General features: G+C 35.8%; 1 protein-coding gene across 1 annotated transcript in view; it reads left to right on the top strand.

The window, feature by feature from the left end:
- The window catches only part of CWF19L2 (CWF19 like cell cycle control factor 2), a 92,543-nt gene that overhangs the window by 32,059 nt on the left and 36,930 nt on the right, over positions 1-23,554 (top strand). Inside the window, exons 7-10 of the mRNA XM_087966218.1 lie at positions 268-383; positions 1,550-2,205; positions 6,574-6,670; positions 7,338-7,427. Of these exons, the coding sequence (XP_087822344.1) occupies positions 268-383; positions 1,550-2,205; positions 6,574-6,670; positions 7,338-7,427 (959 nt within the window). The remainder of the gene's footprint in view (positions 1-267; positions 384-1,549; positions 2,206-6,573; positions 6,671-7,337; positions 7,428-23,554) is intronic.

Raw genomic sequence — 23,554 nt, 5'->3', positions numbered from 1 at the left:
TTACAAGTTACCAAATCCATTACTTCCACTGTCTCTCTGTCACCTTCAAGAGTGGACTAATTTTTAAAGACTATTAGGTAGACTGTGGTTTTCAAATGCATGTAAGAACATGAACACAAATGGGATAAATGTACTATTGTTAAGAATATGACTGGATTAACATGTTGCAATGGAAACATACCATATGCAGTTAGCACTAAGATTATTTAGCTAATTGTATTACATTTCAGAATGCAAATACTGTAATTTACTATCGTTTTTCTGTAGCAACAACAGTAGACGATGGTGGATTAAGCTGGCTAAGGAAATCCTACCAGAGAATGAAGGAGCAATCAGAGAGAGAAAAACGAGACTTGGAAGAAATTGTAGCTGAAAGATATGGGGTAAGTGCTGAGGGGATGATAATAGTGAAAATATTTGTGCAGGATAGAAAAAAATGACGTTTCTTAATAAAGTATCAATAAAACAATGTCTTAAATAACACATAGACGAATAAAAATGTGCTTCATTATTTGGGATGGTCAGTGTTGCCTCACAAATACCAAAATAACAAAGAATAAGACCTTAAAATGAACTTTATGCATGCCTAATACAGGTAGTTCTCAGCTTACAACAGTTCATTTAGTGACCATTCCTTTAGTGACTTATGACCATTTTTCACAATGAATGACCGTTGCAGCATCCCCATGGTCACACGATCAAAATCCAGATGCTTCACAACTGGTTCATTTTTATGACGGTTGCAGTGTTCTGTGATCAGCTTTTGTGACTTTCTGACAAGCAAAGTCATTGAGGATGCCAGATTCACTTAACAATCGCATTACTAACTTAACAACTGCAGTGATTCACTTAACAACTGTGGCAACAAAGATTGTAAAATGGGGCAAAACAAATATTTCAATCAGCAACTGGCTCAGTTGTGGTTGTAACTCAAGAGCTACCTGTACTCTTCTCCCTGAGATCCTACAGGGCCTTACCTTTCTAGCCTTCTGAAATACCTTTAAGATTTGGCTTTATTTCCAATCACTGAGGCAGTGTAAGGTTAGATATGCCTCTCCATTTCTACCTGTTTTTTAAGATTTGGCACAATTGACATGTTCCTGCAGCTAAGATTGGATATTTAATTTGATAGTTGTAGGTATTTTCCATGACATGGTGTTCAATGCTGTTATGGTTTTTCTCTTTGATTTTTAAAAGATATTTATTAATTATTTTATGTCACCTAGAATTTCTTGAATGATTGAGCCAGCTCTTAAATTGATTGATAAGTAAACCAATTCCTCTGTTCAACTATGAGGCTCACTAGAATAAATCAACAAAGGACTAAGTAATTTGACACATAAAAAGAGTGATTGAAATCCTGAGTTTCTTGGAGGGAACATTTAGGTAAAAATGAAATATTTCATAAGTTTATCACCAGGTTTGTGAAACTCAGCAATTTCAAATGATGTTCATTTCAAAGTTAACATTACAGTTTTTTTTTTCATGTGTTTATCTTAATAGTATTTTCTTTATACAAATAATATGTGCTTTTTCCTCTGTCTTGTAGTCCGTGGAGCTATTTCAGTCCAAGTTAAGAGAAGCTGAGACAGCTGCAGTCCACAAAGAAAATGATAGAAGGGACTGGCAAAAATGCAAATATTCAGAAAGCAAACGTACTTCAAGGGATGATAAAGAGAAGCAGGAGGAAAACAACCTAGGAAGGTTTTCACTTAAAGAGAAGTATGATAAAGCATATTCTGAGGAACCAAAAAATTACAGAGGAAACGAACAGACAGAAACCAAAAAATCAAGGCCAAGTAAAGAATTTACAGCAGCAAACTGGACTGGTACAACCAGAAAAGATCATCATCAATTAAATCATTATGAGAAGCCTTTCTCAAGCTCCGTGAAAGCTGCATTTCTGAAACCTAGCAATGATGGCAATGAAAGAGGCAGACAGCAGAGAATGTCATCCCAATTATCGACTCCTCATTTTATGAGCTCCGGTTTCCGGAAACCTGTTTATGATGCTGACGTGACCCCAAGATGGCGCAAAGCACAACCTAAGGATGAAATTGGAAAAGCAACTCCAAATGAAAAATCTCCCGAAATGAATAAGGCTGTTACCAGCAAGGAGGAAGAGCCAAAAGAGAAAGGAGAACAGATCTCAGAAGCTGCAGTGGAAGAAAAGGAGCTAGTAGACAATAAACCATCATGTTCCAGGTATTTAGATATCTTCTTGTTTTGAAGGAGAGGGTGGCTTTATAGTTGCATGATTGCTTTATTGTCACATTTTAAATTTATCTAAATATACATACACTACTCGATATCTGTGCTTCGCTACGAAACTATGTGGTTGGGCTTAGGTTTTGGGGAGGAAAATAAGGGGGGGAAATTCTGCCTCTGCCTACCAGCATCCATGGTATTCATCTGGCTAGCATCATGTCAGTGTGTGAGAGAGTTGATGGGCTGTTTGGAAAGTGAAACAGTATTTGATATGTGAGCAAGAAGGAGACAGCAAGGAGCCTGAGCGTGTCTTAGCTCAACTGTTCTGTACTAAAGCTGCTTGGTGCTGTGAAACTAAAACTGAAACTCCTCTCCTCTGCTTGTGTTTTGCATTTGGAAGAGATTTCTTTTCAGTTGGGGAGGGGAAGTAGAAGTCCTTAGCATCAGAGTGTGTTAATAATAATATAGGAAATACTAATGCTCTGATGGTCATTTTGAAAAATCCTTTCTTAGTGAGAACCTAGAAGCCATATTTGCCATATTTCAAGTTTGTAGGCTTTATAGTTCTGGAGATTTTGTGATGATGCGTAAGTGGTATTTCGGATAGATAGATAGATAGATAGATAGATAGATAGATAGATAGATAGATAGATAGATAGATTGATTGATTATTAAGATATGCTTGGAATTTCGGAATCGTACCATGGGCATCCTCATAAAATGGCAACCATGGGCAACTTGAATGTTCAAAAAATGTTACCTTATTTTACTTAAAGTCAAGCCAGAGAAATTACTGCCCAGCATAATTTTTAATTCTAAGAAAATTGGCTTGTTTTCTTGCATCCTTGTTTTAATGACAGTGCCTTGTTAATGACTAATGCCTTGTTTTAATGATCAAGGGTGTTTTGTTTAACAATTGCAGTGGAAATGAGGTTGTAAATCCATTGTGAATCAGTGATGTCTCACTTAATGACTGTATCGCTTAGCGATGGAGTTGCCGCTCCTAATTGTGGTTGTTAAATGAGGAATACTTTTAATAGGTTCTGAACTGGAAATTTGTATAGATACTTCATCCTACATGCAGTATATATCCACTACAAATGATTTACAATGCTACAAAAATAAAGAACACCTGGGATATAATTCTATAATAATTTATGGATGACTAAATGCAAGGAAACAGTTTACTTTGTTAAAAAATATATAAACTCTAGTTACTTTCTTTTTTTTTTTTGAAACAAATTTTATTAATTTTTAAAGACAAACAAAACATAAACCTTGTAGACATTAAACCTCTTTCCCTTGTAAATTTTTACAAGGCAGATAATACATTATTTTATACAGTGTGATTTTAATATATCCCATTTCTACTTAAATATCTTTTAACACTCTCATTTCTTCTCTTTAAATTTAGTCATCCTATTCATATTTCCCTCTGTCTTGTTTGCAATTATTCTCCTCCCGCTTTCCTCCAAGGTTTTATTAAATCTCAGATAAACACACACACACAAAACACATAAAGTAAAACTTCTTTTTCAAAAAAGTAGCTTGGCCCCAGATTACCTCTCTTTGTATGGACTTCAATTAAATTCATATTCATCTTATATGCCATTACCTATCTTAATTACCATTCTGTGTCTGCTTTATAACTTCTCCCGCTTTCACTCTTCTTAATTCTATTTTGTTTATTATCTTAATTTAAATCATTATATTTCTATCCTTTGTCCATTCTTTTCCAATTGTCTATTTATCTCATTCCCCATAATAAAATAAAAGAATTTCTCCTGAAATCACAAATCAAAGTATGATGCCTTTCCATCGCACCTCTAAATTAACATTTAAGGTAACACCAAGTTCCCTATCTGATTCTGCTTAGTACATACTACTTACAAAAAGAAAATAGTAACTCCATAACATAATTAAATATATAATTAAACATTAAATCTCATAACATTCCAATTATCTATTTCAAAAACAAATATTACAATAATATATTCATACCAACATCCACACAATAGTCAATTAAAATCTATATTTAAACTAAGTATTTTAAACCTTCCTTTTAATATTTTATTAAATCTTAAATTCTACCATTATTAAACCTTTAATATTTTAGTCTTTATTCAAGTCTTATAAAATTATAATTTTCTATTTCTAATACAAATACTACAATACTATCTTATGTACCTTGCAGAATCCTTTTAAAACAAAATTATATTACCCTTTGTCCCTGAAAAACAATTTCTTTTTCCCATCTTGTTTCATACCCTTGTGGCCTTTTCCCCCCCTTCTTCCTCCCTGTCTTATCCCATCTGGTCTTTTTACCCCCCTTAACTTCCCCTCTCTGTTGTATTTCTCTTTCCTTTTGCTTTCTAGCCTTGTATTAATTTTGCATCTTATTTTTGACTTTCTTAGATTTTTTTAAGTCTTATATCCTTTTCCTTTTTCCCTTTCTTAATCAATGTTGCTTTCTCAATGGATGGACTTCCAACCTTTGCTGGCTGGGAGGGCGCTGCTGGAAAACGAAAGTTATGGGAGAAGAAAGTAGAGAAACAACTCTGGGCAGGGCTAAGAGCGGAGGTGATAAGACCCCAGCAATGATGGTATTAGCTTCTTAAGGAAAATTCTTGTTCCTGCTATGACTTCTTCTTCTCTGAACTCAGACCCTGCCGCAGGGTGTGGGCAGCAAAACCACAATCATCAGTTGTTGTATTTGCTGATAAGTAGCAAGAGCCATTTCTAAAAAGCAAAAAATTTCTCCCACATCGTCTTTCTTTATTTTGCCATATTCCTCTCTCAGTTCATCAGCAGATAAAGTCATTGTAAATCCTCTCTTTTTCTTCTTCTTCTTCTTCTTAAAACAGCCAAAGATATTTCCAAGCTTAAAACAATTCCCAAAGTCCCAAAGTCATCAAACAATCCAAACAAAGCACAAAGTTCTTCCCTTCTTCCTGGGTTAATATCAGTTGCAAAGGGAGAAAAAAAAAAGCCAATCTGTATTTTAAATTCTCATTACAGTAACTTCCAATCTCCAAAATCTTCTAGGCATCTCCTTCAACAAAATCTTAATATAAATTTTCCTTTTGTCCTCTCCCTTCCCATTTATAACAAGAAGCTTTAAATTTTTACCTTTTGTAAAATAGTAGGATTTTCAGTATTCATTTGTTAATTCCATGTGGAAGGAGAGTAAACTTTCACTTTAAACATTTTCACTCACCGCTTGTAAATCTCTTCTGGAAACAAAGTATCTTTCAAAAAAAAAAAACATAACACCAAATCTTAGATTTCAGGGTATTAAATGTATCTTCTAGTCCCAGTTCAGCCAAAAAAAACTTTCGCTTCAAAACTTTCTCCTTCTTCCTCCAGCACGATCTTGTCCGGTTGCTGGCTTCTTTGTGGCGGCCATTGCTGACCGCCACTGGACCGACTTGAGAAAAGGAGGTTGTACCGGGTGGGGAAGGGGTCTGCGAACACCCCAACCCCCTGTCCGGATCCTCCCTGTCTTCGGTTGCCTCTACAGGGCAACCTTATCCTCCAGACCCGTCTGGGTCGGAGGAACCAAGAACGGCTAGCGCGGCGGGGATCGCAGAGATCGTGAAACCCCGCCGCCTCCGAAGCCTGGCGAAACCGGAAGCTCAAACTCTAGTTACTTTCTATGAGATATGTGTCATGCAGTATGAGAGTGTCTTTTTAAGAGAAGATGGCTTGATTTTCTTAGTAATATGTAAAATATTTTGTTTAGTAGGTTTTAAGTTTTAGATTTTATTATGGTTTCATGCTAATCTTGAATGCTGCACTGTTTCTTATTAAAAAATACAGTATAGAAACTAATGAATGACTAGGTTCTGTAAGTAAAAAATAATTCCTGTCATTCAGATGTCAAGGCTACAACTTCCTCATCTGTGATTGGTTTACACAAGCTGGTAAGGATAGCATTTGCATTCAGTGACATCTAGAAAATACAGTTTTCCAAATTTATTAATGGAATATAGTTTGCAGAATAAAGAAGATGGAGCACTGCAACAAAATCTTGCATGATTGCATATTTCCTGAGGCTATGGCAGAGATCATGTAAACTTTTAAAATTAGCATTAAAACTAGGAAAACTGACTCTAATTTAAGATTTCAAGTAACGTAGCAAATGTTCTCAACAAATTTTTAAAGTTTTGTTTTTTTAACATATATTTAAAAGGGGATAAAGCCTGATGTAAAATACTCAGGGCCTAAGCTGAATTTCCTGAATAGACCTCCCTGCAGGACTGTCATAATGTACTTTCTCCCACCTAAGTTATCCAGCTGAAACGGTGAATGGCATGTTCTCCTTTTCTCCATGTGTAATAATGCCCTGTGTTTGTATTTGACCAGATCTGTTTCAGAGGATGAGACTCCTCTCATTCTCAGTGATGAAGAAATGAACAAACTGGGAGCCAGGATTGTAAAAGCAGAATTGATGGGAAACAAAGTATGTGATTGATTTTATTAGATTTTTTTTTGTCTTATATTTTAAGATAACTATAATACCACACTTTAAGACTTGTCATTGTATTCATGTTGGAAGCATCAAGGCACTTCTGGGTTAAAAGGATTAGCTGGTGACATTACTGTTGCCCAGTTGGGGGCGCCTTTCATGTCCCCATTATTGAGCCCATCAAAGTGATACCTATTTATCTACTCACATTTGCACTGCTAGAAGGGCAGGACCTGGAGCGAATGACAGGAGCTCAGCCCATCACATATCAGCACTTGGGTCTTGAACTACGAGCTTGCAGACTGTCAACCCAGCGTCCAAACCATGCGAGTCACATCGCTCTACATTTTTAGACTAATTGTTCAATACTGTTCAAATAGTATAGCTCCAAAGTAATAAAAAATTAAATAGGTTTATGAAAATATTCTATAAATACTGTATCTTTAGAAGCACCTTTACCCTTGATTTCATAATGTTTGATTTACTGCTGATAAACATTGAGCAGCTGGAATCAAGAGCTTTGGGTAGTTATAATGACACTTCTGTTTACATAGCATCAAACATTTATTTTGCTTGAAAAATTATTCAGAGAATATTTTAGCATCAAATGCATTGTACGTTTAAAAAAAATTACATTGTGCAATATTTGTTCTGTTTGAAGGATTTAGCTGCAAAACTTCAATCTCAGCTTGATAAGGCACACATGCTAAAGGACAGTGGAGCACAAGCTAAAGCTAGAAAAACTGATGAGGTAAGAGGGTATGCATTATCTTGCATTCATTTTGCATTAGTGCCTTTGGAAACAAAAGATTTAATGACAGGTGTGCAGCACCTAAGGCTGTAATACCGTTAAATATAGTTCCTAGCATTGGCAGAAAATACCTACAAAACAATTTATAGTGTGTGGTAAAACATTAGCCTACGAAGGCAAGCTGTGAAAATACATTGTTCAGTATCAGTGTTAAAATGATGGCATATTTGGTCATTTTAAATAATATAAACATGGAGTTGCTTATCTCTTGTATTTCAGAATGTATATTGTTAGTTTGCCATAAACTTGTATAGAGTCTACATACAAGAATTTTCTCTGATTTCTGTATACATACTGAAAATAATATAGTTATATGATTAATCAAATACATATATGATTATATGATTATACTTATACATACTGTAGTCTTGGGAATTAATTTCCTTTTAAAGGTGAATGGACTTTTTGTTTGCCTTAAGCTTACTTCAAGATTCTGAGACCATGTTTCTACCAAAGATCTTGGTTAGTTTCTCAATAAGGTAAAGGTAAAGGTTCCCGTTGCACATGTGTGCTAGTCGTTTCTGGCTCTAGGGGGCGGTGCTCATCTCAGTTACAAAGCCAAATTGCCAGCGATGTCTGAACACATCTCTGCGGTCATGTGGCCGGCATGACTAAACGCCGAAGGTGCACGGAACGCTGTTACTCAGTAGTTTTAAATAATTACTTACTTCTTTTGAGAAAATAGGGAGCAAGAGCAGTTTTGCAGTTCTCCTGATGTGATTGTTGGTTATATGCAATGGGGATATGGAAGGAAAGTGGCTTCAAGAAGCTATAAAGGGGTGATGTTTTATGTACTTGTTCATAAAAGAACCGGAATTAGGGTTGCTAAGCAAAATTGTTGATTAAAAATCAAATCATTTCAAAAGAAAACAAAAGGAAACAATGAAAATAAAAGGGAACAGTGAAGAATTCCAAAAGGGGCAAAAATAAAAATAATATCCTGACTATGATTCAACGCAAGAAGGCATCCAGTGATGCATTTTAGGGCAAAATTTTTTATCTAACATTATTCCATATATGCTGATGGTGTTTTGCTAGTGGTGATTCCTAAAGAAAGATTTTTCTGGAAATAGCACTTTGCTTTGTGATGTGTCAGCTACCCCCCACCCACCCACCCTAATTTAAAATAACAGTGAGTAAGGTTTATTGTGGAAACCTATTTGTAACAAGGTGTGATTTCAAAGAGGTGGTGATGAGAAATTTGTTAATAACATAATATTTTGAATTTCTATGGAATTTATTCCAGCCATATTTCTTCTCTAGGCAAGATGTTGGGACTTGTACTGACACTAGAGTTTTCTGGATGATTTGATAATGCAGCTGAATATCAAGCTGGTTTCCCACCTATGTCTAAGTAGGACTGTGCCTATGTTAAAGGAATAATTATGTTACGACTAGATAAGGGAATAAATTTACATCGATACAATTGATGTACTCTTTCTGTCAGAACAGGTATTATAAAAAGGCTTCAGATTTTAGTGCTATCATTATGCTGATGGCATCTGGCTTTATTGCTCTTTTTTATTATAGCTGATAAAGCTCTTTAAATCAGAGTTGGTTATGAGTAGTAAATTATAGGAGATGGAAACAAAATAGAGAAGTTCTTGGTCAGTTAATATAGGTAAAGGGATACATATCTCCAATTTAGAGTATATTGTTGGAGTTCATTCTTCCTAAAAAAAAACTAATTTGCAGTCTGAACATATTTTTGTATTTGGTATGATAAGTCTAGATACAGAAATTTCAATCATGGGCAGAGGTTTGCAAACTACAAGAATCGATTTCTCTTATAATGTTAGAATACTTAATAAGACAACAAGAAATCACTTGTAAGCTAAAATAATCTATTTCCTTGACAAATGGAATCCAACCCGGTCTTACATAGAGTAATAGCTTCTGGAATTTAAGATATTGTTATAATGATATGTGAGAAACTCCTTCAGAAATGGGTGAAGGGAGGCTCCCCAGGGAATGGTCAGATAAGAGAGGGCATAGATGCTTAATGGTTGGAGAAACAACCATTATGAAAGGACCCTCCCAAACTTCCCAGTTTTAAAAGAGGATGGTAGGAGATTTGTACTTTGAGACTTGCAAGATTGATGTCAGTATATGTAGACCAGACAGAAACCACAACCAGATGAACTAATTCTACTTTCTTGTAAGGTTACCTTAACAAGAGTCTTGCAAATTTTGGAAATACAAATTTCCCATTGCCTCCCTTACAGCCCGTTATATTTCTCAAGATCTTTCTCACATACCATTTCAGTTGTTATCCTTCAACTCTCAGTCTTCCTCATTAGTGGCAGAACTGGAGTTCCATGGATTGCATATCCTTATTCAAATTTGAATATCATGCTGTTGGTGTTCACATTTAATATTAATTATGCAAACGTTCTGAATGCTTAAATAAAGAAAACTTAAATAGATTAAAAAATGAAGAAATTTTTTTCTTCCAATACATGTCAGAATTCTAATATGAAAACTTCCCTGATGAGGAGTAAGTTAACTCACTTTATAGAATTAGGTAGTTTAATTAAATAAACTACATTGTTCAACAGTGCTGTTCTTCATTTTTATATTAGCATGCAAGTAACAAAAACAGATCTCTTGGCTCCAGTATAATGCCAGACAGTACTTTAATAATTATGTATGAGTTGTAAAGTGGAAATTAACTGAATGAAAGCCTGAAAAGGAAGAGTTTCTGAAAAATTGAAATGGAATGTAAGAAAATCTGTATTTTCACATTTGAATGCATTCTGTATTTGCATTCTTGTTAAAAGCAGAAAGGGACATATTTGGAAATAAATAAGAGCATAGTCACTTTGAAATCTTAAGAAAATTAGTGGATGTATTGTGTCAGTGACAATATCTTTAAGAGATTTTTGTAAGTGTGGTTTGTATGAGAAATTTTGAAGAGTATATTCTTTTTTCTTTTGTATTCTGGTACATACAGAAGCATTTGATATTTATTTAGACTGTAAATGTTTTACTGCTTTAATTAACTACAAAATGCAGTAACTGCAGGGAATGTATGAGGTTTGATGACAGTTTCATAATAATTTCTGCTCGTTTTTCTCTTCTGCTTTTCACATGAAATTAATGGTTCTTTTTCGGGGAAAAGCATTAGTATATTAAGCAAAAAAGAAAAATGGTGCCATTAAATATAATTACTTGAATTCTGGTAATGTGATCTGAGAAGCTAGGTATTTAGGAAAAAGGGTTATGGGTTGATTACCTGCAGCCCAAATTAAAAAAAATAGTCTACCAATATGAATTAATCGTTTACTAATTACTTTGAATCTGATTTTACTCACACCTTCATAATATCAGTGAATGTATGAAGTAAATTTATTTAGTTAGAAAACGTATATAACTAATCATCTTAAATACATAACTCTGGGCAGCAAATAATAAACAGTATATATTAAACACCTTTATGCTCTGATTAAGCAAACAAATTGTAGTTAAGTGCTTCAATAAAAGCTGTATACTTAAAAAGCAAAGGATTGGGTGCTTCTGTGCCAATTTCCAGGTTTTAAAACTTGCTAAAATATCACCCTACTATGTTTATCAGTTATATGCATACAATATTCCACACCAATTAGTTAAACTTTAGCCGTTCTACTTTTAGAAGCTTCAAATGCTGTAGATATAATATCAACTATTTTTTTCATTTAAGTCAACAATTACTGCTGTTGAACGTTTTTTTCATATTGGAAAGAAGTGACAGGAACTATTTCAAAGTTAAGCATATTGCAAGGTTCTCAAAGTTGATTTAGGCAGTGCATATTAAATCTACACCCCAAATTGAAAAGTATAATTGTAAGTGTAAATAGAAACACCAGGCAAGAAAGAACAGCAAATGAGAAAGCCATCAAATTTCATGTGTTGCCAAATTTCTCTTTGAGATAAGACATAAGAATTTGAATTTTTATGAATTTTGGTCCCTTCCAGAGTGTTTTTAGGACCATGTATGTACCATGAATATAAGTAAATTGTGATGTACTTCATAAACTATGGCACTTCAAAGAACATATATAGTAATCATTCACTCAAAAGATATGTTAGATTTAGAAATATACATGGGACAGTAGAAGTCAAGGAAAATGGAGGTACAATGATTCAAATCACCTTTAAAATGGTAAGTTTGGGATTTAGTTCTTGGTACCATGGATACCAACAAAAAAGAGAACTTATTTCAGAACAGCAAACCTTAAAAGACCTTTTGCAAACAGCCAGTAAAAAGGTGGTGTTCATTTACTATAAGGATAGATTATGTGCGATGTAGCAGAAGATGGATTTACTACAAATAATAATGTATGAATGCATTAAAAAATGGAACCAAAACCCTTAATACAAATATTATTATTTAATATTGAAGGAAGAAATAAAGAATGGTGAATCTGTGCAAGTCATTTTTTTCAGCGCTTTCATTGACCAACTGTATCTTTAATTTAATCCCTTTAAATCTGATCTGGTTGGTACTCTGTGAATAGGTACCCTGTTTCTCCAACAATACGGCCTCCCCCAATAGGAAGTCCCAGCATGTTTTATAGACACGAAATGAAATTAAGCCCCTCCCCCCAAATTAAGGCCTATATTAAAACATGCGAAATGGGGGGAATGGTGGGGGGGCTTGCTGTTAGGAAGTACTTTTGTTGCACACCCAGATATGGTGCTGCCTGCGTTGACCCCGATACGAAGTGCCCCACCAACGCCGAGGTCAACATCCAAGCCGTCACCGCCCGCCCGAAGATGCAAGGGGTGGGGAATTAAGTCCCCCCCAAAAAGATGGCCTAGCCATTTTTGGGGGGCTCAAAAAAAAAAAAAAGACCCGGCCTTATTATATGAGAAACACGGTATCTCTTTGCGTGGAATTAATTGGTTCATTCAGATCACAGACAGTGAACAGAAACTGCCAAATTATGTGAGTTCCTGATGAAAATGAGGCAAGGCCAGACTTATGTGAGCATACCTTTAGGGCTCATGGAACAGTGTTGATGAGTTAGATGGAACAAGGGAGGATGTGCAAAAGTGATGTTAACTCTAGGAAGGAATGAGATGTTTTCAGGATGCAAAGAAAAATGCTGGGTTGATCTTAAAAATCGTTACAGCCTCTCTCAAATTAATATACCGTATTTGCCGGCGTATAAGACGACTTTTTTGCCCTGAAAAAGATGCCTCCAATTGGGGGGGTCGTCTTATATGCCGGGTCGTCTTATACGCCGGCAAATAGTAATTGGGAAGCACTGCGGCTGCCCGCGGCTGAGGCACTTTTGCGATCGTGGAACGAATCCCGTGAAGCCGAAGGAGCAGCCAGCCTTCTCCCAGCTCCCAAGGAACGAGGCTCGCACCGCCCGAGCTCCGCTGAGGTATCCGGCTGGGGCTGTCAGGAGTTGTTACCGCTGGCGCGGCTCCGCGCGCTCCAGTCCGCGCTGCCTCAGGAAGGAAAGGCAAAACCAGGAGCCGCTGCTGCCATTGCAAAGCGCCGCCGTGGCTCTTCCTTTTGCCTTTCCCTTCCCGAGGCAACGGGACTGGAGCCGCGCGGAGCCGCGCCAGCGGTAACAACTCCTGACAGCCCCAGCCGGATACCTCAGCGGAGCCCGGGCGGTGCGAGCCTCGCTTTCCTTGGGAGCTGGGAGAAGGCTGGCTGCTCCTTTCAGCTTCACGGGATTCGCTTTCCATGGTAGACAAAAGTGCCTCAAAAAAAAAAAAAAGTGCAAAAGTGGAAGGCGTGCGGAAGAGGGGGCGAGTATATAACAAATTATATTTTGAGTGGAAATGTTGGGGGGTCGTCTTATACGCCGGGTCGTCTTATACGCCGGCATATACGGTAACAATAATTTGGCTCAACCCCTCCCCCCCTCCCCTTTTGGCCCTTCCGTGGAAAACTCATCAGAAATGTAGTGTGCTGATTTGATTAAAAAGGCTCCATTAACCTTGGAAGCTTCTGTAAGCCAAAGTTAGTTTATTATCTAAAAGACATTACTTTTTATATTCATTGTCATCTCAAGTGGCACAACCTGTGCTGGAAAATGTTATAAAATCCACATCTTTGGCTTAGTTCTGAAATCTAAAATATGCATGAATTAAACCAAAATTGCCTTTTCCATGATTCAGTGTCATCCAATTAAGAGTGCTGAAATTTTGAGAGGCAATTATAAAAGAAACTCATCAATATAGCCATATGTGTAATTGGTGTTCTAAAGGTCATTAGTCAGAGGTCTCCAAAATGTATGGAAAAGAATTCATACAAATAATTACACCGTTTAAGATGAGTAATTAAACTATATTCCTTAAATAAAGATGTTTAGCTTTCAGCCAATGCATCTGGAGAATATGGATGGGCTTTCAGTTAATTGCAAGTTTGTAATATGTATGTACATAAGTGTGTTGATTGGATCGTTGCGTTTTTTTTATACTTCTTTTTTTATCTTTGTGAGAAGTAATATGATAGGACTGGGTGGAATCTTTTTTTTTTTTAAATTAAGTCACTGAGGCCAGTAAAGGAGGAAGCTGATCTTTTGGATAAGCATCACACAAGATATCCAGATTCTTTAGTATAACTAGGTTTGCAACAGTTCATTTGAATATTTTCCAAGATGTAATAATAAATTTATATGGTGCCCAGTGCCAATGACTGCAATATTCAAAATGTATTTTAGAATATGTATACATTCTGGAAGTTAAGCCTTTTGCTGGTGAGGAATTTATTGACCACCATTTTTATCTTATATCTAGCATAAGACAAATCCTCAACTTATCCCATACTTTTATGACCTCATTCCCTTCAGATGGGTAGTTTGTTTAATTCATTCTGGATTAAGACGATGGGATGTCAGATACCTGAAGACTCTAATGACCGAAGGATGGAAATCATCCACAAGAAAAAAGTTCGTTACAGAATTGCAATACCAACTAAATAAAAGCTTAGTAGAGGAAATCCTGTTCAAATTAGCTGAGATCATGTTTCTACAACTCAGCTGAATATATGAAGGCATAATTTATCTTGATATTGCTCTTATCACAGTTACAGTGTGGAACTATTTTGACTTTCCAAGGTTATATCATATTCTCAAGAACACTCTAGTTAGTATTGCTCAAAATATGTGAAATCCTTGTAAGAGAGGAGGAAGATAATGTCAGATCCCATTCTGATTGTCTCAATATAGACACTTTTCTGCTACCACCACTAAGTAATCAAATGCCATTGAGTAGGATTCGACATCTGATAATGGTATGGATCAGCACTCCCTTTTGACCTGCCTCTATTGTAGTTCTTTCCAAGAATCTTGATCCTGTCCATTGTTTTCCTCTTCTATTTTCCTTAACTTTGTTAAGCATAACAATTGTTTTCCCTAGTCCATCATTCAAGTGTCTCAGATGCCCAAAGTATGTGATTTTCTACTTATTGATTTCTTTAAGAAAGTTTAACAGATTTAGCAGATAATCAGAGTTGGAAGGGACCTTGTAGGTCATCTAGTCCAACCCCCCCGCCCAAGCGGGAGACCCTACACCATTTTTGACAGATGGCAGTCCAATCTCTTCTTGAAAGTCTCAACCGATGGCGCTTCCACAACTTCTGAGGGCAAGCTGTTCCATTGGTTGATTGTTCTCACTGTCAGAAAGTTTCTCCTTATTTCCAGGTTAAATCTCTCCTTGTTCAGTTTCCATCCATTATTCCTTGTCTGGCCTACAGGGCTTTAGAAAATAGCTTGACCCCTTCCTCCCTGTGGCAGCCCCTCAAAATAATCAATACTTTTTGATTGGTTATTCCTCCCATTCATGCTACTCTTAGTAACTTGTTCCAAGCACATCATCCAAAAGTGTTTTCCATTTTTCTTTTGGCATTTCTTATAGTGCAGCCCTTCACAACCGTACATTACCCCTGGAAAGACCATTACTGTAACAATTTCAGTCTTTATTGTTATAAGGAATGTCTGTATGGTCATGACCTTAAGTTAACTGAAGGTAGTGCTTATTTAGCAACAACAATTGGGACTGTCAATTTGATTCATTAAATGAAGCTGTTGCTAAATAAAACTGCTTATGATTGCAGCTTCCCTTTGCTTTACACACCTGTGAAGGTCATAGATGAGAAAATTGTTTGCAAAATCACATTTTTATCACCGCAATTGCCAAACAAGGCAATCACTAAACAATGACTACCTGTATTACTTTTCTTTCTAGAATTAATTCTCCAGCACACTGTTAGCTTCATTTTTGAGCCTTAAAAAAATCCTATTGTCTTCGCTTATTCACTGTCATCTATTCACTAGTCCTACAGGTTGTTATTAACTATTTTTCTCGGTAGCAGCAATAACCGATTTTTTTTCATTTTCCATTTTTAGTTTTATACAGAACTGTTCTAAATTGTTTTTACTTTTATTTAACAAATTAATAGCTGCACATCTCAAACTCCCAATTTTTTTTTTTTACAAAATATAGAGCTTTCTTTCCAGCTTTATATTTTCCAATCTTGTCATTCTTCTACTATAACTATGTAAGTTAACTATGTAAGTTCAACAAATGTAGGGGGAAAATGTGCATCCTTGCTTCACTCCCTTGCATATTCTGAACCACTTGGTTTCTCCAAATTCAGTTCTCACAATAGCTCCTTATTCATTGTAAAATTGGTCAGTAGAATAATCAAACAGTTCTGGCACGTTCATTAGGTTTAATGTGTTCTACATTATCTTATTTTAGCTAATTAATTTAATGTGCCTTTCTGAAATGTTTGGGTTAATCTAATATTTTGCTGTTTTGTGAGATCTTAAGCAAAACTTTACCACTATGAGGATTGATAATTGGTGCATTTTCTTGCATTCTCCTTTTTCAATTTATATCCCAATCTGCTTTTGATTTGGCCTCAGAACTTCTGCTTCTTCATGTAACTTTAAACAGTTCAGTAGGTATTTCATCTCTTTCTGGTGCTTCCATCTTTAACAGGTAGACTATTGCCTGTTGTAACTTAATTTCTTGTGGAATTAATTCCTGATTATTTACTCTCTCAACAAGTATTTCATTTTTGTAATTCACTTGTAAAAATATCCAGTTTTTCTATGTTTTAAAATCTTATTTGATGCTACTTACTTACTTAATTACTTACTTACTTACTTACTTACTTACTTACTTACTTACTTGTTTAACTGCCCATCTCACTGAGTGGCTACTCTGAGCGGCATAAACAATAGAAGAGAAAAAAAATGATAAAAATGTAGAAATAACAATAATAAAGCCCCCACTTGAACAAACACAGACCCGCTTTTTAAGACACTTATTGGTGACTGATAAGAACACTTCTGCTTCAGCAGTCAGAGCGGAATTGGGTATCCACTCCTTACATAGCCACTTAATAATTAAAAGATTTACATACTGGCTAAAGATACAATCAATGGATTCAGATAGACTTCCCAAACTATGCCTAACTGAACAGTTAAATAAGTTCCAATTTAACTCCTGGGCCAGTCAACTCCACAGAGCCATCTTAAGTTTTCTACCCAATTTTTATTGACAAGGGTTTCCCAGGCAAGGGAAATTTTTAAACAGAGAGTCTTGGATATCAGTGCCCAGACTGACATGGAATTATTAGCAAAAAACAGATCTATTAGATGGTTGGCTAAGAATAAAAACATCTTCCAACCTGAAAAATACCTTTCAATGGGTATGCCACAATTACAGAGAAGAGCCTATACCAGAGCCAGATTTGAGTTACTGGATTCCATGTCCAGACATGGGCGCTTCCACCATGTACCATACCACGAGAGAACCTGCTTATGTGGTTCATCTGCCATTGAAGATATTTCCCACATCTTGTTCAACTGCCAAATATATGCCCCCATTAGGCTTAAATATTTATCATTTCTACTGGAAAGAACAGCCCATTGGGAATCAAACCACAGATTGTTATGTTTCCTGAGAAGTCTCAGGTAGTATAATCTCTGCTGGGCCCTTTGTTTGAATTTCTAACTGAGGTTCACTTCCTTCACCCTTGCAGAGTTCTCTGCAAGTCTTCCATTTCTATTGTGGATAGCTCTTAGCTCCCCTTCCCTCCCTTTTCAATCACTGACAAAGGAGGAACTCACACTGTTACTGGTGTAGCTCTCAGAGTATTGAAGCTATTGACCTCTTCTATCACATCAGGATTACAATCCTCAGAAGATAACTGCTTCTTTGTAAAAAGCTAGAATTGCAGCCGATGCCTAGTTGCTAAATAGCTTGCCAGCAAATGTTTTGAAAAATTAAAAAAGGGGAAATTTTTTTTTGTCCTTTCCCAGATACCTTTGCATATAGTGCTGGGAGTTCTCACGTTTTGCCCCACATTTAATTTTCATTCTCAGAGTACAATGTACTGCTAAACCCACAAAATGGTATCTCACCAACTTTTTTGCAGAGTACAATACAGGAAGTCCTTGACTTACAACAGTTCATTTAGTGACCATCCAAAGTTACAATGGCCCTGAAAAAAGGGACTGTACAACTTATGAGCTTTCTAGCATCCCCATGATCATGTGATCAAAATTCAGACGCTTGGCAATTGGTTCATGCTTATGACCGTTGCTGTGTGCCAAAGTCATGTGATCACCTTTTGCAACACTTTGACAAGCAAAATCGATAGGGAAGCCATATTCGCTTAACAACGGTGTTACTAGTTAATCAACTGCACTGATTCACTTAATGACTACAGTAAGAAAGGTCGTAAAATGGGGCAAAATTCACATAACAAATGTCTCATTTAATGAGAGTAATTTTGGGCTCAATTGTGGTCGTAAGTTGAGGACTACCTGTAATTAATTCAGAAGTCCATGAAGTCAGTGAACACGTTATTTTATGTGGGTTTTTTTTTTCAGGTTTGATTTTTTTTAAATTTTCTTTTAATATACAAGTTGATGAACTTTACTCAGAGCCTCTCCTTGTAGTCTCAGTTTATTTATCTTAATTTTGGTTGTCCCATTTTATTTTGTGTGCCTTGGAGTTAACTTACTTGGTTACATAAATAGTAAGTATGCATTCATATTTGCAGTAATTCATTGATTTAAGTCACATTTTGATCACTTAGGGCTTTCACTGAAATATCCAGCTGGGTCAGTGTGGCTAAACCAGTGTTTGTCAATGTTGGCAAATTTAAGATCTGTGAACTGGTCTAAACATTTCCATTCCACTCTCCCTGTTAATGCTGTATGACTTCTTTATCTAAACATTGCTGTTCTTTTGTTGATACTAGATCTGGATTAATTTCGTTTAGTTTTAGTAGAGAACTACATTTATCTTGTACCCTATTGGACCTGTGCCTATGTTTTTCATTAGCTCAGCTTGTTTTATGTTTGTCTTTAAGAATCATTATTTTTCCCTTTCCTCCCCTCTCTGTGACGGAGCTATTCTTAAAATTTTATTAATTACCCAATAAATATTGAAAAACGGGCCACTTTAATAGATAGTGACCTCATGTAATTAATCTGCTTTGCTCAGCTGTGTGTTGTGTTCCAATTACACTGCATTGTGGAGCCATTTTAGTTTCTGATGTGAAATTATGGCGAAAAGCATATTTTAGCATGCCATCCATTGAGGGTGTTTCTAGGGGGTAGGAGGCTTGTTGAATTAAAATGTAGGAATTGGTTTCTACTATGTAATCTCTTTATATAATTGATATAAATATACATAATACTTGACTAATCAAATATATATGATATATCGTCGTATATCACAGAGTATGTGCAACATGCAATGAATGTAGTCTCAACTCATAAAACATTTTTTATGGATGTTTTATAGTTGCTAACAGAAAGGGAGGAGGGGGAAAGGGATTTGAAAGAGCAGTGTGGCAGCTTGAAATCCATGAATAGTTTTTCAGAGATAGTAACTAGGCGACTGAAGTTTCTGCCATGCAAAAATCTAACTGGAGAGCATGATTGATGTCTCTTGGCTATGCACGTGTTTCATTGGAGAACATGAATTATGATACACCCATAGGGGTAGGGAAAAACTAGGGTCAAGGGTGACAGTGAATTACGTGTCTTAGAGTCGGCTGTACCCAGACAGTGCTGGACATGTTAACTCCCAATAAAATCTGTTTACTTTTGAAAGTTTGGCTCGAGACTCATGATTTAATTGGGGTAACTGCCGGAATCCTGACATGTAGTTTATAATTTTGAGGTAATTGTTCTGATGTCAAAAGAAGTAACTCGGATGCTTTTAGAATCCTGTTTTGATCAGTTAGGGCTTTTTATATATGATAGTCTTTCAGATTTAAAGAAGACATGCTGATGTGCAGTTCATCTGTGAGCACAGAGGTGGCTCTGCAGTCCTACTCTAGATTCTAATACAATGGAGGCACTGAAACTCCATTGTTGTGATAACTGTGGGTGTTATTCTGCAGTGCTGTTCACAGTTTTATATCAGAATGTCTATAGAGATTCTCAGTCATCCAGGTCATAGTTGTCTCAAAGGTGCTTTTTTCAAGAGGCAACTGGACTTTCTTGTTTTTCTTTGAAGATGTTTCACTTCTCATCCAAGAAGCTCCTTCAGCTCTAACTGGATGGTGGGAAATGGAAGGATTTGCATTCTATTTGTCCAGCTGTCTGCAAGGAATATAAATCCTTCTATTCCCCACTATCCCATCAGAGCTGAAGAAACTTCTTGGATGAGAAGCGAAACATCTTCAAAGAAAAACAAGAAAGTCCAGTTGCCCCTTCAAAAAAGTACTTTTGGGTCAGATTTATATCAGGTTTTGGCAGCTCTTGCCTTTAAAACTGATGGAGAAGCTTCATAATACAGCTTGCCAGCAACTGGTGAGGTATATCACCAGCATGGAGTCCCTGATTATCAAAGCCCAAATGAAAGTAGTAGGACATGTCATCAAAATGGATAACCTTCATATGCCTTGCCAGTTACCCTACACAGTGCAGTGAAGTCTGGGAAGAGACCTTTAGGTCAGTGCTGTGAAGAAACCCTACTCCATTGTGGCATCCAGCCAAAGGAACTAGAACCTGCAGCTGCTGACAGAACCTGCTAGGAAGCCCTTGGCATAATGGGACTGCAGAGTCATGTCCATAGTTAGCCTTCAAACCTACCATGCTGATTCGTTGATCCATAGAAACTGTGGATAATTTTATAACACATAATTTTATGCCTTTACTGTGGAGAGAGTGATCTTGTGCAAAAGATAGTTCCTGTCCAAAATTAGTAAATTAAAATCTGATCTAGAGCAACTAGCTATGTTGACACATTGCACGAAGCCATAATGTGTGTTTGGTTTTGTTTAATACAGTATGTTATGTAAATCAGTTATTTATGTTTGGAATCAAAACAGAGGACACAAAGCAAATAATCAAGGCTCACAAAACCAAACACATTATGGTTTCATGCAATGTGTCAACATAGCCAGTCTTTATTAGATAGTACATGCTGGAGGATATCTACCAAATAAATAGTGAGAGACCTGCAAACAAAGATGCGTTGATATTAACACATTCAAAAAAGGAAGGAAAAATGATGCAGGCACATATATGCATAAATAATAGATGATGTAAACATACACATTCATAAGTAATAGATCTTGGGTTGCTTCCCAACCTTCTACTGTTAATATCTCCAAAAAGAGAATAATTGTAATGAAAAGAAACATATCAAGGGGTTACCATGGGAATCTTCTGATAAAATTTGCTTGAGGTAGCTGCTCCAAGGCTGCATTCCTTATGTATCTATTTTATTAATGGGTCCCATTAATATTTACCACAGTTATTAGTAAACCATAGCTTATGGCAGGGGTCTTCAAACTTGGCAAGTTTAAGACTTGTGGACTTCAACTCCCAGAATTCCTGAGCTAACATGAGTGGAGGAAGAATTCTGGGAGTTGAAGTCCACAAGTCTTAAAGCTGTCAAGTTTGAAGACCCCTGGCTTATGGTTTTTCATGTTATGCAAACCCATAGTGTGGACATGTTCTCTCTGTTAAGAAGTATTCTGTTTTAATATGTTCATTTATTTATCTGTAAGTATTGGAGTCTTCCAAATCATGAAATTGCTCCCTTTTTAAAGATTGGAAATAATGTTTGCATAATTCCTGTGATTTTCTTGATTCCTGTAATTTTCCAGGTTCTGCATTAAGTCAGGTGATATTTCTGTTGTGGCTGAATTCAGTTGTATTATTGATATTCTGTTGGTATTCCCAAACAAGTTAATGAGTGATTTTCTTTAAAAAAAAAACGGAATACTTTAAAAACTATGTTAAAAATACTACATCCTTCTGGAAATCTGGTTCTAAAACAATAACAACATGCCATTCTGTCTTCTTAAAATTAATTCTGGCCATCTAGTCAGCTAAATGCGATAGCAGAGTTAATCTCACCAGCTACCTTCTGGTGAATGAACATTTTGTAGGTAGCCAAGCCTAGCAGGGCAGCGTTTTCATGAAAAATTGCAAGTCCATTTCTTTGTGGCAGTGACTATTAAAGTACTCATGACATATGAACATGAATTCCAAAGAAATTCATGCTATCTTTTCCTCATCTACGTCATTTATGTCATTTAAAAATGTAACTCTGTGGGTTGTGTAGATAGTATGAATTAGTTGACAAGGGAGAGGAGGGATATTGGGAGTTCAACATTTGGAAGGAAACAGATTTCTGTCTCTGATTTACACATTTTTTTAGACATGTTTAGGAATGCCTGATATAAAACATCTGCCACTATTCTTGAGCAAAAAATAAATAATAAAATAAGCTCCTGATATGGATAAGCTCATTTGAAAGTAATTTATGAAAGAGCTAACCTGAAATTTGAATGAGGCTTTTTGATTGACAAATAGTTATTTGTATATCTTACTGCATATTTCATTGACTTATTTCAGAATTAGTCAATAATTTAAAGGTACCAGTGTCTTAAATATTAAATGGAAGATTGTTGTCCAATAACAACATAGAAGTTTGGTTTTTGGGGCAGGACTACTAACAATACTTCCCAATATCTGCAAGTTATGAGGGATTTGTGGCATTAGATACAGCATGGAATTCAATTTTATATATTATTAGTGAGAAATTCTCATAGTTTGTTGGGACAATTATATAAAGTAGCCCTTTAAAATAGTAGTTATATAAAGTAAAGTAGTTACATAACGGGAATATCAAAGTCCTTTTGGACCATGTATGAAAATGTTTAGCCCAACAGCAGTGAATTATATATTAGTAAAAATGGAATTCAGTTGCATGGCAATGAGAAATTCTCATTATTTTACAAACAAATGTATGAATACCATTGATGGCAAATTTTCCTTCTTTTTATTTTTTATTAGCATAAACTACTGTATTCATTATCAGGGACTCTTCTTATTTGAAGTACAATGTTAAGTAATTAAAGCATGTCCCATATCTGGAAATAATACAAAATATTACTTAGTACTTGACAAGAAATATTAACTTAATTTCTAAAAAAAATGCTTATGCAAAAAGTATGGTTAATATTTCCTGCAGGAAGAGGGAGATTGTTGTAGATCAAAATATAACAAGGGCAAAATGTATAGATATGCAGTTTTTTCACAATTCTTTATTACTGCTGTGTTGGTTTTTCTGAAAAATATAATTAAACCCTTTGAGCTTTGATACTTCCATAACTATAAAACTTTTTTCTTTTAGTAGGTCTTAGAATTTTCAGGGGGGGAGCTGTCATTTAGTGGTAGAACAGAAGTGAGTTCAACACATTGTTTATTTGCCTGAAAATGACTTGGATAGAGATTTATTTCAGCGTATATCAAAGTTGACAAAGTCAGTTTTAATGTGCCCAATTTTGATGACATTCCCCTTATTAGAGTTAATTTAATCAATTAACAGACAGTGAGCTGCTGCTTCTCTAATGACTGAGTAAGAAGCTTGTATTCTGCTCTTAATTTCTGTTTCCAAAGCTTATAAATAAAAATACACACTTGCATCTTATGGAAGCCTCTATTAGTGCAAGTAAGTTGAAAATATTATTTCAGGTTCTGTTTATGTGGTGACAGGCTTTCCTATGAAGCTTTCATGGAAGACCAAGATAAGCATATCTAAAGGATATATATAGTAACAGATATGAAGGTTAC

The sequence above is a fragment of the Notechis scutatus genome, chromosome 5 (genome assembly GCF_049901735.1).
Source record: "Notechis scutatus isolate UNSWTSFEM ecotype Mainland chromosome 5, rNotScu1.2, whole genome shotgun sequence".
Taxonomy (NCBI): Eukaryota; Metazoa; Chordata; class Lepidosauria; order Squamata; family Elapidae; genus Notechis; species Notechis scutatus.
This window is presented reverse-complemented; position numbering and strand designations above follow the sequence as displayed.